This window comes from Octodon degus, unplaced genomic scaffold (genome assembly GCF_000260255.1).
Source record: "Octodon degus isolate 3935 unplaced genomic scaffold, OctDeg1.0 scaffold00060, whole genome shotgun sequence".
Classification (NCBI taxonomy): domain Eukaryota; kingdom Metazoa; phylum Chordata; class Mammalia; order Rodentia; family Octodontidae; genus Octodon; species Octodon degus.
In genome coordinates this window covers 12,886,567-12,902,902 of record NW_004524636.1, presented here as the reverse complement: position 1 = coordinate 12,902,902, position 16,336 = coordinate 12,886,567, and the positions used below count along the sequence as shown (strand labels likewise).

Genomic DNA, 16,336 nt, shown 5'->3' with positions numbered 1-16,336 from the left:
TCAGACTAAAAACAAAATCAATATTATATTAAAATTTCCTTAGTTAACTTCATAGGTATCTTTTTTTTTTTTTTTAAAGTTTTTATTTCATTTATTTATTTGGCCAGCTCAGCTAACCCTGGGGGCGGGGCTGGCATGGTATGTGGTGCCGGGGATCGAACCACTGTCAATGGGCACTTGCTTGAGCTTGCCCAAGCAGGTGCTTTAGGCAGCTAAGCTATCTCGCCGGCCCACCATTGACATCTTGACATCAGTGAATCCTCAGATTTCACTACCAAGAATGTAATACTAGGTAGAAAAATAAAACACAGTTGTTTCACAAGAAGGATATTCAATACATTTTTTAGTACTGAGAATATAAATAAGACACCTTTCAAAAGAAATCCAGCTAAATTAACATTCATACATTGGAGAAATATATAATCACTTAAAAAGCTATATACACAATATTTACTGAAAGGAATGACATTTTGTAAAAAATACGATGTTAGCCTAATATTGTTCATAGGAAACTGGTAGAGGGGATAGTTGTACATCTCCAAAGATAAACATCAAACTTCAACAGTGGCTGTCTCTGGGTGGAAGGACTACCAAAGTGATTTTTCCTTTCTCCCTTGTATTTCCTACACTATATAATTGTCCTTCATGTGTGTTACATGTACAGTGAGAGAGAAAAATGAAAGCTATTTTTATTGTGAGGGAAATAAAAAGTAAAATACCCCAGGAGATTCAAACCAATAATGTTAAAAAGCCACCTACCAAAGCATTTTCTGCAATATCTGTTTGGAAAAACTTTCCAATTGTTTCCTGAAAAGGAATTATTAAAATTGATCAGATGCCACAAAACAAGCAAATATATAAATACAACATTAATAAAATAAAACATAATTGTTGAAATTTCTAAAGGAGAAAGGGCTAACTATAGATTGGTTTTTAGCTCTATAAGTCTCTTTGCATATTACACTAGTACATAATACACAATAAATTACACAGGTTTAAAAACATGCAGCTAACTATATTTAATGTATTTAACTTCAGTTAATAAAACAAAATACAAATATGAACACTAACACCCTTTACTGCATTAAGTGAGAACTTCTTTGGTAACTTTTGTGTGACCTAAGCTGAGAGCCAGTTTTTACACTCTTGTGCCACATCGGCCCTCCTCATATGAGTTTCCTGCTTTCAGTTATTTATTCAAAGAGTAACGACTTAGCACACAGAAACTTAAGAGTTGGGGCTTATGAGTTTTATTTTCTCTTGTTTTATCTATCCTCTCTCCCTTTCAAGAAGAAAGGATACTCTTTATTTCTGCCCCAGATTACCACTTCCCACTGGGTTCTTTCAGAATCTTGCCTCTCTACTGCAACCCCTGACAATCTTAAAACAGTTTGGGTCTCTTTCAACAAGCATAAACCAAACATTCCAGTGGTTTGATTTAAAAGCCAAGAATCTACACATTGTGGTCCTTGTCCAAAGTCAGTAATCAATCTTTTCTTCCACTGCTTTTCCAAAGCTATTTCTAGAGGTCACTGTCTAAGTGGGAACATAGTAGTCTGCTCTCACTGCTTTCAGTGCTGTCTCACTTGACCTATTTGAAGTACAGAGTTGTTTTTATTTTGTTTGTGGTAATAAGGGGTGGAACCCAGGGCCTTGTGCATACTATGTATACCATGTACACCCTAACAATAAGCTGCAATTCTAGAGTCTTCCAAAATTTTGAGACATAGTCTCACCAAGTTGCCTACCCTTCCGACAGGCACAGTGCAACAGTCTGAAGCACAGCACTGTCTAACATCTACTAGAAACTTCTTTAGTGCTTTCTATTCATGCTTTTATTAGAAAAGCTGATCTCTTCAGTTCATTCATATCTGCTCTTGCCTGCCTGTAACTTAGCAAGGGCATATAAACCACACCACAGAGAACAACCACTGAATACAGTCCCTGTTGACTACCTGAGGTTAACTGCAGATAAATGTTTAGGGACAAGCTCCTAGAAGCGGGGGTGGGGAGACTATTTGGCAACTTCCATGGTGTGTTACTGAAATGTAGGTACCAGGCTACCAACACGAAGCTGCTAGGTATAGAGCTAGACAAAGGCAGAGCTGCAGCGCACTCTCCTGAGGAGTAAAGAATTAGGTCAATTTGATGATGTATCTCCCACCTGAAAATCTAAATGAAGAGATTCAAGCGGTGGGGGCAGAGGTCCCTGAGTTAGAGCATGTTGACTTCAGAGTTGAGACGGTGGTGAGTTAAGACAGTTGAGAATCAGTAGGGAACTTCTTTGTATCATTTCCAAATTCCCCGGGGTCAATATTCCCATCATGGCTGATTTACTCTATCAGTACAACGTCACTGACTACAGAAATGGGGAAGAGATTAACACTGAGTTCTTATAAGCTGATCTGAGCTAGCATTAGCTCTCCACTGGATGTAGTATATTTATATTACAGCCACAAATACCAGTGAAGACTAGCAATAGTCAATAGGAAGAAAAAAGAATGAAGGCAGCTATCTAACATCCATGGAATCCTAGAAAACACAATAACCAAGAGAACCTTCACAATGGGTTTTCAAAGTCCCTTCCCTTGTAAGGCCTGCTGTACTTGAAGATTCCTTAGCTATATAAAATCCTCTATGTAACAAAATGCCCCTGTGTTCAGTTTTAAAGGATTTCTGCTTCTTATAACCACTAAGGATAAGCCTCAGTGGTAGAACTCTTGCCTCAGCTTCGGTGTGACCCCCAGCACCACAAAGAAAAAAAGAGAAGGCTAATGCCTTCCTAAGATAACACTGACCTTACTATACTTGGCAGCCTCCTTATTTTCTCACCTCTAAGTATAACTGTGGATGGTTCTTCTCTATATTGTTGCTTTAAACAGCTTACCAATTCATATGGCTTTAGTTGTCACCTTTAACAATGATTTCCAAATAACCACAATTTCTACTTTGCCAGATTTACTTTGTCTCAATCCTTTTGCCATTCTTTTGAAGTATTCCTGCCTACATTTTATAGAAAGTGACGTATAAAAGGATAGGATAACTATTCCAAGGATAAACAGAGAGCAAATGGCAAGACTGAAAATCTGAACCCCTATCTTTAAAACTTCAAGTCGATGCTCTTAACCTCAATATCCCAATTCCAATTCCCCATCTCTATCTTACAGATATTAATATTAATATATTTCTCTGACACTTTAAACTCCACCTATCTGTTATGGATTGTGTCTAGTTGTTCCCCCAAAGCCTCATGTAGTTATGGGGCAGACTTCTAGAGTTTGTGATTAATTCATGATCCAAGGCTGGGATTATGGGTCTGAATACTGCTGGGATTATGGGTGTGAGTGCTACACCCAGCCTGGGGCAGACAGCCTGAATGCAGCTTAAGGGAAACAGATTTGCTCTTTGTAGCCACTGCTCATGCCCTTTTGCTCTTGCTCTTTGCTGCTCCTATGAACTACTACCCTCTGCCACGTGCCACTCAGCCTTGCGGCCAGCCGAGTATGAACTAAAACCTCCATTGACTTTGAGCTAAATAAACCCTTCCTTCCTTCATTTTGGGCATCTGATATTTGTCTCAGCAATGAGAGAAGAGTAACTGAAACACTGTCTAAAAGAGAAAAAAAAATCCCTTGTTCTCTGTCCTACTACATCACAACTTTTCCCAGTCACTAAAGTCATAACCTCAAAGTTATCTTGCATTTATTCACTCATTAATGATTCAATAAATCTTCATTTTTTACTCTAGGAATTTAATAATGAACAAAAATTAGCAGGTCCAGTAAAAGAAGACAGACATCAAACAAAAATATATTGGGGATTAATCAATGCTATCGCAATTAGCCAGTAAAGAGTGGGAGCATGTTGTAGTCAGGGCTGCAAGTGAACAGATTTAATACAGGACACATAATTTATAATAACCACCTAAATGAGAAGAAAGATTTGTACTAATAGTTTTTAGACAAGATATTATATTTGCATCTTATACAATGAATTACTACAAAGACAACAATATGCGATATATTTTTGTAACTGTCCTACTAACCTCCTTTGAAACTGTCTCAATGCTATTTCTTTCTCTATAATATATATATATATATATATATATATATATATATAATATTCACCTAAAATGTCAAGGGCAGAAGAGTGTAAGTGATCTGTCCACACACTAGTGAGACCCAAAGAATCTAGCTGAGGACCTGGATCCCAAGGCAATGTCCTGCACAAGTCCAGCTGAAGACCTACAGTCCCTGGCAATGTCCTCACTGAGTCCAGATAGAGGCCCAGAGCCAAGACAATGTCTCATGCAAGTCTCCATCAAGAATCTGCACTGGGATGACCCAAAGGTCAGTGGTGTAAGCTAGAAAGTCTGTATAGGCAGGATGAAAGATCTGTGCCAGCAAGCTGAGGGATCTGCACTGGAGCCAGGAAGCAAAGCTCAAAGAAAGGAACCATGCTCTAAGTCAGTTCCCCTAAAAAGAATTGCAGCTATCCTCAGCCAGGACCTCAGATCCCCCAGTTTGAAAACAGTGGAGTTCACATCAGGAAAACCAGCATACCAAGCTTCCCCAGGTGAATCAAAAGCACATCATTTTCCCCTCCAGTTCTTTTTATGTCTTTAGCAATGATGGTCAGGTGGGCCTTCTATATGCAGAACTATGCTGATTCAGTTCAGCTGAGTGTTACAAGGGGCCCAATGGTTAAGCCACCACAGGGCACTATTTTAGAAACCAGAGACTAAGATTTCAGATAAAATGTTATTTCAGCAAAGATCTGACAGAGATGGGTAAGCCACAAAGATATCTTGGGCAAAAGTATTTGAAGTTCTGGCCTATGTGAAAGTAAGGAGGCCAAAGTTGCTAAAAAGTAGAGTGACAGGAAAAACGTAGCAGGGCTATAATGAAGAATTGTCCTACAGAACCCAGATTATGACTTAGATGGGAAAACAACAGTTTTGAACAGAGGACTAAGAATGATCTGACTTATAATTTAAAAGAATTACAGTGCTAAGAAAATACTCTCGGGGCAAATGCAGGGAGAGAAAGAAGAAAACCATGGCAATAATCTAGGCAAAAGGCAATCATAGCTAGGACCAATTTGGTAGTGGTAAAGGTAGAGCTAGAGATGTATTCTGAAATACAATAAAATTTGCTAATCCAGTCATCAAGCTTTGTGAGTTTCACTAGGTCTCTCTCCTACATTATGTCTTTTGTATCTACCGCCTTCAGTTAAGTGGTAGACCCAGGCCTGTACCACCATTAGCACAGCCTCCTAATTGGTCAGTTTCTCTATTCTCTTTCTTTAATCCTTTTTGTGTGCCACTTCCAAATAAATCTTCCTTAAATATCACTCTATCACATACCACAGCATTCTTACCTTTCCTACCATTCTTCCAATGAAACGAATCATCAATCCACATTCTTAAAATTCCAGATCAGGGTCTGTGCTTTTGACAAGCCTAGACCACATGAGCTTCTACTGATACTTTTCTTCCTCTAAATCCTTTTACACTTTAATGCCTGTCCATTTCTATGGCATTTACTATTATCAATAATAATGTTGTAAACGCCCCACAAACTCCTCACTCTTTCAACTTAACCCACATGTGTGTTTTCATCTAAGTAGACTTCATATAAAATTCCATCTTAATCATTTGGTCCAGCAGTGTCTATACACAGAATCCTAAAGACTTAATGAGTATCTTTATGATCTGAATTAGAAATTTCAAAATAAAGTGCCATTCACAATAATAAAGACTACTTATACTACTGACATAGTATAAGTAATCATAAAGACTTAACTAATGAAATTAATGATTTTCCAGTTTTAAAAAGTAGTGGGCCAGGGAGATAGTTCAGTGGAATAAGCACTTGGCTGGCAAGCGCAGGGACCCAAGTTCAATCCCTGGTTCTGCCAAAAAAAAAAAGAAGTTTAATCACATCCTACATAAATGTCAACTTTAATTTAAATGTATTTATTTTTTGCAGTACCAGGGATTCAACCCAGAGTCTCAAACATATTAGGCAAGAGTTCTACCACCAAACTACAATCAAGCTCCTAATTTTTACTGTGAATTATCAAAAATGAGCAAACCAAGAGCAAAAGAAAAGTACATATGGATTTAAACAAAATGCTATCAGTAGAAATCCTTGATAAAATGAATCAGTAATTCTGATAATAATCAAATCTAAATAGTATTCAATTGAAATGATTAGGAAAATCTTTAAAATCAGCCACTTTTATTTCTGAAATAAATTAAGTCTCAAAGTAAATAAATATACCTTATTCAAATGTTGGGCTATATAACCTCTTCCACAACCAACATCCAAAGCAAGAGGGAAATCTCTAAAAAACAGACACAGCAAGTTATACTCTTGTTTATAAAAAAAAAAAAAAATCCAAAACATAATTTTTCTTAAGTAAAAACATTTCAGTGAATGCAACTTTCAAACTCAAGCACAAATATCACCTGCTTTTTTTTCTGTATCTTTCAGAGAGCACACAAGCCTGTCTGATCTAGTCATTCACTCATAGAACCACATAAAGAACCACCTACTGCAAGGTGGCTTCATGATGTAGATTTAAAGAACAGATTTAACATAAATATTTTAATTTAACAATATATTCAGGCAAAGAAAATAGGGAGACCACATACAAATTAACACAAAATGAACTGGCATACTAATCAGAGATTTAGTGCTTATCCCTTCCTCAAATTGGTGATGCAGAACACTTAAAAATCTTCATGTCAAATAGCATGAAATATAACATGTTAAACTTTAAAAAAACTAAAGAGGAAACATTTACTAACAAACTTACCAGGTTCTAAGTATGGTATCAGAAGTTCTAGATATCCAGGGCAAAGAAAGTCAAGCCAAACACCTGAAGAAATGAGCAGCAATCTGTTCATGGATTCAGCTGGTTCCAATCATGAGCCAGACCTATTATCCTCCACACTATGTTGTCTCTTCTAAATATATACCATGTCCTACTAACTCAGTAGAGATGTCTAATTGCAGGCCGTAAGTTTATGACAATATATGACAAGAAGTTAAAACTTTACCTATTAATTACGTTTTTTCTTTAAAAAGGATGTCAAAATTACAGATCACCAGGAAATACTTGAGCCCTCAGTGACAAACAGACAGTATGCACCTAACACCTTATAACTTGATAATGAACACACCAGCATGGCAAGGTTAAATACACAGATTTTGGAATTAGACATTAACGGTGCCCCATTTATAAAATGAAAAAGATACTGCCTCCCTCAAAGTTGTGTAAGAAGTACATACAAAGTAATTAACACAAAACAAATGTTCAACAAAACATAGTTGTTAATTATTATTACTGATTATAATGGTATTAAATGAGTCTCAGATCCCACAATCTAGACATTTAAAAGTCTGTAGCTATTTTAAAGTCAACAAAACATCAATTATAACAATACAAACTACTCTAATACTAGAATATTAATGCAAGGATATATAGTGCTAATAATTTAACTGAAAGTATTTAATTTAATATTTAATTTCTAAAACATGCTTTTAGTGATAATCACAGATTTGTCAGTTTTGCTCAGTGCTATAACATAAAAATTGTAAAATCCAAATAGACTTGCAAAAATTAGTGTTTTGTTTAGTGAACCACAAACAACCTATAATCCAGAGAGATGATTATTACAGTTGCTTTTGCTTATGTGTGTACCTTAAAAATAATGAAACTAGCTTTGTGCGATGGTACAGATCCAAAATCGCAGCATGGGACATGGGACAGAGCTCAGTGACACAAGTGCTTGCCTGGCAAGAGCAAGGTCCTAAATTCAATTCCCAGCATGAAAAACAAAACAATAACATCTCAGCCTGTGGGAGGCAGACACAGAGGCAGAGGCAGGTGGATTGCCATAAATCTGAGGCTAGCCTGAGTAACAGGATGAATTCAAGGCCAGCCCAAACTATACAGCAAATATCTGTCTTTAAGAAAAGAGAAAGTAGTCAGCTTGATCAACTTGCTAAGTATGCAAGAGAAACTTACTTACTAAAAACTTCCAAAATTGGATATTACCTTTCTTGCTTTATCTCTTAGCCAATCATCTGTATTGAAAAGAAGCTTTCTAAAATATATTAATTGTACCTATGGTGTTTGTGAAAAATGTGTTCTGGGTAATTGTTAAAATGATTAAACAACTGAAAACATAAAATGCAAAAAAAAGGTAATGGGGGATTACTGGGGTTATTTGGAGATATAGGGATATTTGCAGGAAATGGGGGATACAGGGTTATTTGCAAGAATGAGCCTTATTTTTACTTTATAAAATTATTTTAAGGGCCAGCCAAATAGCTCAGTGGATTAAAGTGCCTGTTTAGGCAGATGCTGGGACAGGGTTCAATCCCAGAATGCTGAGCTGGCCCCATCCCCAGGGCACACTGAGACTGTGATTGAGACTGGGCAATTGAGACTGGGTGTGGTGGCACATGCCTGTAATCCCAGTACTTGGGAGGCTGAAAGCAGGAGGATCACTATGAATCCGATCTGTGTAGTGAGACCTTGTACTAAAGACATTTAAAAAAATAAAAAATAAAATTATTTTATCCCAAGACTCTTTTACATTACAAAGATATATCTAAGATATGATTAAAGGAACATGTGCTTTTACAAAATTTATTTATTTATTTTTTTTTTTGGCAGAACGAGAGATTGAACTCAGGTCCTTGCGCTTGCCAGGGAAGTGCTTATTCCACTGAGCCATCTCCCCGGCCCCAAAATTTACTTTTTTAATGGTCAAGTGTAAAAAGTTCATCCCACCTGGGATTAATTCAATGGATGAATTTTAAACAAAAGAACACAAAAAGTGGTAATAGCACTTTTGCTAATATCACTGAATGATTCTACTATAAATCCATCATTTGTACCTCTCACTAGATGGCCATAAACTTCAATCTATACATTTTTTCATTATGCCTAATACACAGAGCAATAGCTCCATCAAAATTTCAATACTGGTTGTTCAAAATGTTCTCTTCTCGGGCTGGGGATATAGCTCAGTGACACAGTACCTGCCAGGCAAGCACAAGGTCCTGAGTTCTACTCCTGGCACCAAAAAAAAAAAAAAAAAGATGACAACCACCTCCTGGATCTAAATGGGACCAGGGATATAACTCAGTGGTACATCTGCCTGCCAAAGGTAAAGCTCTGAGTTTAATTCCCAGTACAAAAAAAAAAAAAAAAAGAAAAGCTCTTTTCTCATGTCATCCTGTCTATAAAACTGCTATAAACTCCTTACTAATATTAACAATTATTAATACAAAAAGACCAAAGACTCATCTATCCCAATTGAGAAACAACTTTAGGTATCTTTTACTTTTTTAAATTTACCTTTTAAATTAGTGTTATTGTTTATATGTAGATGTTCCCCAAAGCCTCATGTGTGCAGAGTAAGGCTTGTGGAAGGTGACTGAATTATGGGTGCTACAGCTAGGTTGGTGTGGGGAGTTGGGGCCTGATCCCAAGAGGCAGGTTACTGGGCATGACTGGGAAAGCCATCTGCTTCCCTGGGTCCTCTCTATCCTGGCTGCCCAGAGTTGAGCAGCTTTCCTCACATGAGGCCCTTCTGTTATGCTAGCAACCATGTAAGAACTGAAACTTCTAAAATATATGCCAAATTAAGCCTCTCCGTCTTAGGGTTACAGGTGTCAGGTATTTCATCCCAGCAATGAAAAAGTGATTAAGACACCTAGGTTTCATAAATCATGAAAATTTACATGAAGTCGACTTTTTAATCTGTTTTTTGAGCAATTTTCCTTACTGTCTTTTGGCCAAAATAAGTGGGTCAGTCGTTCAGACTTGAACATGAGCTCCAAGTATGCTTCCATATTTTTTTATTTTTCCTTTAAGGCTCCTATGACAAAAAGAATATTTACTCTTGCAGACAATAAAGAGACACAGTGTGACTCAAATGGTAAATCCTGTTAATAAGGATCACCAGGTTCTGCCATTCCAGATGTCAAGCTCTGTCAATATGAAAATCTCAAGGCTTTAGTCAAAAGTTGATTGTTTTGGGCCAGGAAGATAGCTCAGCAGACTAAGCGCCTGCTTAGGCAACCACAGGGACTGATTCCATCCCTGGCAACACATGCTGTGCCAACCCTGGCTCCGCTCAGGTGTGCTGAGCCAGCCAGCAAGACTGGGCAGGAGTATGGTGGTACACACCTATAATCCCAGAGCTTGGAAGGCTGAAAACAGGAAGATCACTATGAGTCTGAGTGGCGTAGTGAGACCCTGTACTAAATACATTAAAAAAAAAAAGTTGGGGCCGGGGAGATGGCTCAGTGGAAAAAGCGCTTCCCTGGCAAGTGCAAGGGTCTGAGTTCAATCCCTGGTTCCGCAAAAAAAAAAAAGTTGATTATATTAACCAGGCATGAGGGAATGCACCTGAAATCCCAGCTACTCAGATGATTGAGCAAGACAATCACTTGAGCCCAGGAGTTTGAGGCTAGCCTAGGCAATCCAGCAAGACTCTGTCTTAAAAAAAAAAAATGTGTACTTTATTATGTTAACCATCACTTACCTCGCTATATCATACACACGGTCTGCAATCTGACTTCCAACCTGAAAGATTACAACAGGCAATGATATAAATACATTGAGCAGGTTTAGCAGAAAAGTAACACTCCCATATGCAACAACCCATACGTTACTTATGCCTCAGCATGATGAGTATTTCCTTTTATCCCTCTTTCTACTTCACAGCAATAAATGTCCTTTCAACTCTCAGATAGGAACATAATACACCAGGAAACATATTGAAGTCAATTTCATGAGGTTAAGATCAAATATTCTTTAAAGTATCTTAAGATATTTGGCTTGAACATCTGTCTCAGTTACTTTTCTCTTTTTGCTGGCAGGTACAAAATACCCCACATTCAAAATTAAGGAAGGAAAGGTTTATTTATTTTTATTTTTATTTTTATGTATTTAGTACAGAGTCTCACTATACAGATCAGACTCATAGTTATCCTTCCTGTTTTTTAGCCTCCCAAGTGCTGGGATTACAGGCACAAACCACCGTGCCCAGTCTCAGTGGCCATCTCAGAGCGCCTCGGGGGCGGGGCAGGCACTGACCTGGCAGGCCAAAGGATCCAGCCATGGCCCCTGGGTCTGCCTGAGCAGGTGCTTTAATCCCCTGAGCTATCTGGCCAGCCCAAGGAAGGAAAGATTTATTTAGCTCACAGTTTGTAGAGGTTTCAGTTCATACTTAGCTGGCTCTAAGGCAGAAAGGGACATAGCAGAGGGTAGCAGTTCATGGCAGCGGAAAACAGCAAAAAGCAAAGGGAGGGGCATTGGCAGCAGCAGCAGGAAATAAGCCTCTTTCCTTTCCCTATACTTCTTTCAGGCCATCTACTCCAGGGTGGGTATAGCACTCACACCCATAAGCCCAGCAGCATTTACACCCATATTCCCAGCATTGGATCATGAATTAATCACAACCTCTAGAAGTCCATCCCATGACTATATGAGGCTTTAGGGGGACAACTAGACACAAACCATTACAACATTACTCAAAAGGAAGAAAAGAGGGGCCGGGGAGATGGCTCAGTAGAATAAGCACTTCCCTGGCAAGTGCAAGGGCCTGAGTTCAATCCCTGGTTCTGCCAAAAAAAAAAAGGAAGAAAAGTAACATGAACAAAATAAGCACATTATTATCCCCACAGATTAACATGAGGTTTGTGAAACTGAAACACTTACTTAAGCTTTATTACAGATCAAAATACAAGTTGCCAATCAATAAAAACTTACAAATTTTTTGGCAGGCCAGACAGATCAGCCAGCCAACAAAAGTGCCTGCTTAGGCAGACACAGGGACTGGGATTTCCATCCCAGGCGTGCTGTGCTGGTCTGGCCCTCAGGGCACTCTGAGATGGTAATTGAGACTGGGCATGGTGGCTTGGCCTGTAATCCCAACACTTGGGAGGCTGAAAAACAGGAAGGATAACTACAAGTCCGATCTGTGTAGTGAGACACTGTACTAAATAGATTTTAAAAAACTTACACATTTTATATTACTCTTAAATAGGTGCCAACTTCCTGAGTAACATTTACAAATTAGAAAAAAAAAAAAAAGTGAAATATAGCCTGTTGGGATAAGAAAGAGTTAATATAGAGGCATGCTAAATAACCTGCAGGGTACGTGGGACAATGAAAAAGAAAACAGGGCAGCAACAGCTGCAGGAGTAACCAAGAACACTTGGAACTCAAGGACACCCTGTTTTCATGTCCTTACTCCCAGATGCCTAGAAGGTTCTCACATATAGCCTAGACATTCATCTTGGACACATATGATGGGATCTTAATATGTTCACCTAAAGTAACCCAGAGGCTGAAACTCAAGATATATAAGGATTACAGACCAACGCCACCATGCCCAGTCTTGATTGCAGTCTCAGCGTGCCACTGGGACCGAGACGGCACGGTGGGCCTGGGGATGCAATCCCTCAGCCCCTGCGCCTGCTTGCAGGTGCTTTGATCCACTGAGATATTTGGCTGGCCCTCAATATCTATAACTTTCATCCAGTTTCAAAAAGTTTAACATAATCAATGCAAACATCACTAACTACATATTTATCATCCTTTTTTCAAAGTAAGCCGATGAAATCCATTGTGTATTTCATAAGTACAGCTCGTTATGGGACTATGAAGAAAATCCAGTCTTTCCCCTATAAGGCCCTAATAACCTGGGTCCTCCTAACCTCCTTTCCCACCCCTTCCTCACTGAAGATCATCACAAGGTCCTTGCTGTCTGGTGAGCTTCACATTTGTCTTTCCTTTTGCCCAGTAGATCTCCCCACAGCCTGATTCCTCAGGTCTGACCTGTCATCCCTGACCATCGCAGTCAGCCTCTTCATTAACCAAACCTTACTTCTGTAGCTGAAACTACCTTTTGCGTGTGCCTGTCTGCCCTCTCCTCTACAATTAAAGTCGGCCTAACTTTCTTCTGGTCACTTACTTTATGTTGGTCTTTTTAAAACAGAGTCTTGGGGGCCTGCCCCTTAGCTCAGTTCTTTAAGTGGCTGCTTCAACAAAGCAGTCAGGCTCAGGTTGCTGTGGTTGGATCCCCACAACTGAAGCCAGCCAAACCTGCCCTGAAGGCATTCGGAGCAAAAACAAACAAACCACAGAGTCTTGCTAAGCAGTTCAGCCTGGCCTTAAGCTCACTTCGTATCCCAGGCTGGTCTCGAGCTCGATTCTCCTGCCTCAGCCTCCCTGCCGAGTGCTGGGATTACTGGTGTACGACCGCCACCAAGCCAGGCACCCCTGGCCACTTAGAACCCAATCAATACTTGTGTAAGTGAATGAATGAACAGTACACTACAAATGCCCGAACACTGCCTTTTGGTAAGACAGGCCTCAGAGCTACAAGGCTGCAGCTCAGGGTCACACGTTGAGGCGCGGCTGTCCGGCCTAACAGGAGCTTGCGGACTTAAAGGTCGGCGCCATCTCCTCCGCAGTTGCGCGGTCTCACCTCCTCCCTCAGGTAGTCAAATCTCGTCGGCTCGGGCTGCTGGGCCGCCCAGTTTTTCTGTTTCCTCTTCAAACTCCGGTCGAAGATATTTAGAGCTCCGGGAGAAGTGCTGCCTAAGGGAGGGACGCCCGAAGCGACCTCTCGGTAACTAAGATTCTCTGCCAGGACGCCTACGGCCCCACGCCTCAGCCACCGACGCCAGAGCCATCCTGCCTTCAGCATCTCGGGTCAGAGAACCAGTTACTGGAGTACTTTGTAGTGCGCCTGCGCTGCGCGGCCACGGCAAACACAAAGCGTCAAAGAGGTAAGTAGAAGGGTTGCGCAAAATGAAAGCAGTTTGGCCCGGTTCGCGTACCGTAGCCGCAGAACCTCCCCCAGAGGATTGTGGGTGCGCGCTCCATGTGAGGCTGAGAGTCTAGGTGGTGTGTGGAGACCTGCGAACTGCCAGTCGGGACTACAGAGGGGTAAAAGCAATCTGTGACACGACCTATTTTGGATTTGTGAGAGGTACACGCCTTCTTTCCCTGTCTGGAGTCTTTGTTCGGGCTTCTTTAGTTCTTCTCAGGGTTGCTCCTCAGGTTACCTCAGCCCAGTGGCTTCCCCATGAGGATTGGGAGATAGGAAAGAAGCCCTTTGGTCTGGGGTCAATGTAAGCTTCTCCGCGTTAGGGGAGGGCGCGTATTATCGGGATGCCGGCATATCAGTGCTGTGGTCGGGCCGTCTTCCGTTCTCTAAGTGCCCTACGTTTAGAGCTTTCGTTTTAAATATTTACCTGTATTACCTCTACCACGGTAGTGGGATGAGTGTTATCCACGTTCCAAAGCTGTTCACTGGCAAAGCCCCGTCCTGAGCTCGATCCCTGGTACTAAAAAAAAAAAAAAACTATTCGGAGACTTAAGTGTTTGCACTATAAAATTTGTAAGTGCAAAAGTGAAACATTTGATTTTTTTTTTTTTTTTTTTTTTTTTTTTTTTTGGTTAGTGTGTAATTTTCCCCCCAAATATAAGTAAAACAGCAGCTAGAATGTCAGTCCCTGTTTCTTAAAGTAAAGCAGCCTGATTTTGCTTGGTCAGTCTTTTTGCTATTAACAGTTAAAACTAACCAACAGTTAAGTGTGGCTTTTTGCACAGTTCAAATCCAGGGAAGAGAATCCATTAAAGACTATTTATGAGGGAACTGTACTAATTTATATATGTTTATGGAGGATTTATTTGTGCCTTAGTCACTTCAGAATAAAAAATCATAGAAAAGAAGTGATATTTATTAACTAGAGTCAGGCTTTATTTACTTGGTTCTTGAGGTAGCATTTGCAAGTTAAGTTTGTTTTAATTTTGGTCTGTTTAACTAGGGCACTGTGTAGAAGTAAAGTCTGTTGGGAGTAGCAGGAGATAAAGATTGACAGAAAATGACTGGAAGGTAAAGAAATGAGACCCATTGAGCCTTGGAATCTCTTACATTCACTTTTAACTTAAACATCTAGAGATACATTCTCAATGCAATGGGCTAGTAAACATTGTTCCACTCCATAAAACCTTAGGACTTTACTTGAGTTGCCTTAAAATTACATTTTGTTGTGAATTATAGCTTTTTAAAATTTTAATTAAGCTTTCATTACTGTAACATGTTTTATTTTTCAGTATTAGGTTTCTTTGAACAATTCTTCAATAAAACTTTAAAAATGGCATCCAAACAAGAAATAATGAGTGACCAGAGATTTAGGCGTGTTTCGAAGGATCCCAGGTTCTGGGAAATGCCAGAAAAGGATCGAAAAGTCAAAATTGACAAGCGATTTCGAGCCATGTTTCATGACAAAAAGTTCAAATTGAACTATGCTGTTGATAAAAGAGGACGGCCCATCACCCACAGCACTACCGAGGACTTAAAACGTTTCTATGACCTTTCTGATTCTGATTCTGATCTCTCTGATGAAGATAGCAAAGCACTGAATCAACAGAAAATAAAGAAGAAAAACCATCAGACAAAAAAAGATTCAAAAAATGTGATTGAGGGAGGAAAAAAGGAAACCAAGAAAATGAATCAAAAGGATCCTGGAAATATAAATGACTTACATAATTTTAAAATAACCGAGGAAACAGAAAACTTGTGTAAATATGAGAAGACAGATTCACAGATAAGTCCTAAGAAGGACAGCAAAGAATTTACACAAAAAAGTATAAAAGAAAAAAAAAGCATTATTAAATATAGGAGAGACTCTATTCCCAAAGGAAAACTAAAGACAGACGCAAGCACCTCCAAAATTGTGAAATCTCCCAAGATCAGTTGCTCTAAGACAAAAGGAGAAAAGCAATCAGGTTGGTTAGGGAAACTGTGGGATTAAAATATTTTTTTATACCAGTCTTCTTAAAAAGTGAACAATGTCTATTTACATACAATGTTAGGAATGGCTAAATACTTTAAAGCTATAAAGGTCTGAAAAGTAAACAGTCACTTGTTTGTGGTGCTAGAAGACTTAAAAATTTGAGTCAATGTTGATTTGTGGGTAGTCATGAAAGCTATAATTTCTAAATAGGTAGTCAATATTATATGATACAAAGACATGTCTGAAGAAGGTAGAGTTGGGTACTCATTCAGCTAGTATGTGTAGATAAAACATAAGGCATGATACGTTTAGATAAAACTTGAGTAAGACATGGTAGGATTATTGCTAGATTATAGTATGTCTTTGTGGAAATTAGAAAAAGCATGCCTTCTGAACACAGAGCTTCCCAGGGTTCATAGTTTGGTTAGGGGATGACACTTCTGAATGAAATAACAGGTTCTTTTCCCATAAGCAAATACAGCTTTGTAGGGTAC

General features: G+C 39.2%; 2 protein-coding genes across 3 annotated transcripts in view; one reads left to right on the top strand and one right to left on the bottom strand.

Annotated features, from left to right (window-relative positions):
- The window catches only part of Ndufaf5 (NADH:ubiquinone oxidoreductase complex assembly factor 5), a 32,582-nt gene extending 18,772 nt beyond the window's left edge, over positions 1 to 13,810 (bottom strand). The window contains exons 1-4 of one of the 2 annotated variants that reach the window (XM_004634342.2): positions 13,523 to 13,810; positions 10,571 to 10,611; positions 6,285 to 6,348; positions 760 to 807 (exon numbers count right to left, since the gene is read on the bottom strand). In XM_004634342.2, coding sequence (XP_004634399.1) covers positions 760 to 807; positions 6,285 to 6,348; positions 10,571 to 10,611; positions 13,523 to 13,744 — 375 coding nt within the window. In that variant the 5' untranslated portion in view covers positions 13,745 to 13,810. Of the gene's footprint in view, positions 1 to 759; positions 808 to 6,284; positions 6,349 to 10,570; positions 10,614 to 13,522 lie in introns of those variants that run through there. The other variant, XM_023718639.1, reaches the window with a different exon arrangement.
- Positions 13,811 to 13,907: 97 nt separating this feature from the next.
- The window catches only part of Esf1 (ESF1 nucleolar pre-rRNA processing protein homolog), a 63,541-nt gene continuing 61,112 nt past the window's right edge, over positions 13,908 to 16,336 (top strand). Inside the window, exons 1-2 of the mRNA XM_023718546.1 lie at positions 13,908 to 14,029; positions 15,160 to 15,834. Coding sequence (XP_023574314.1) covers positions 15,201 to 15,834 — 634 coding nt within the window. The 5' untranslated portion in view covers positions 13,908 to 14,029; positions 15,160 to 15,200. The remainder of the gene's footprint in view (positions 14,030 to 15,159; positions 15,835 to 16,336) is intronic.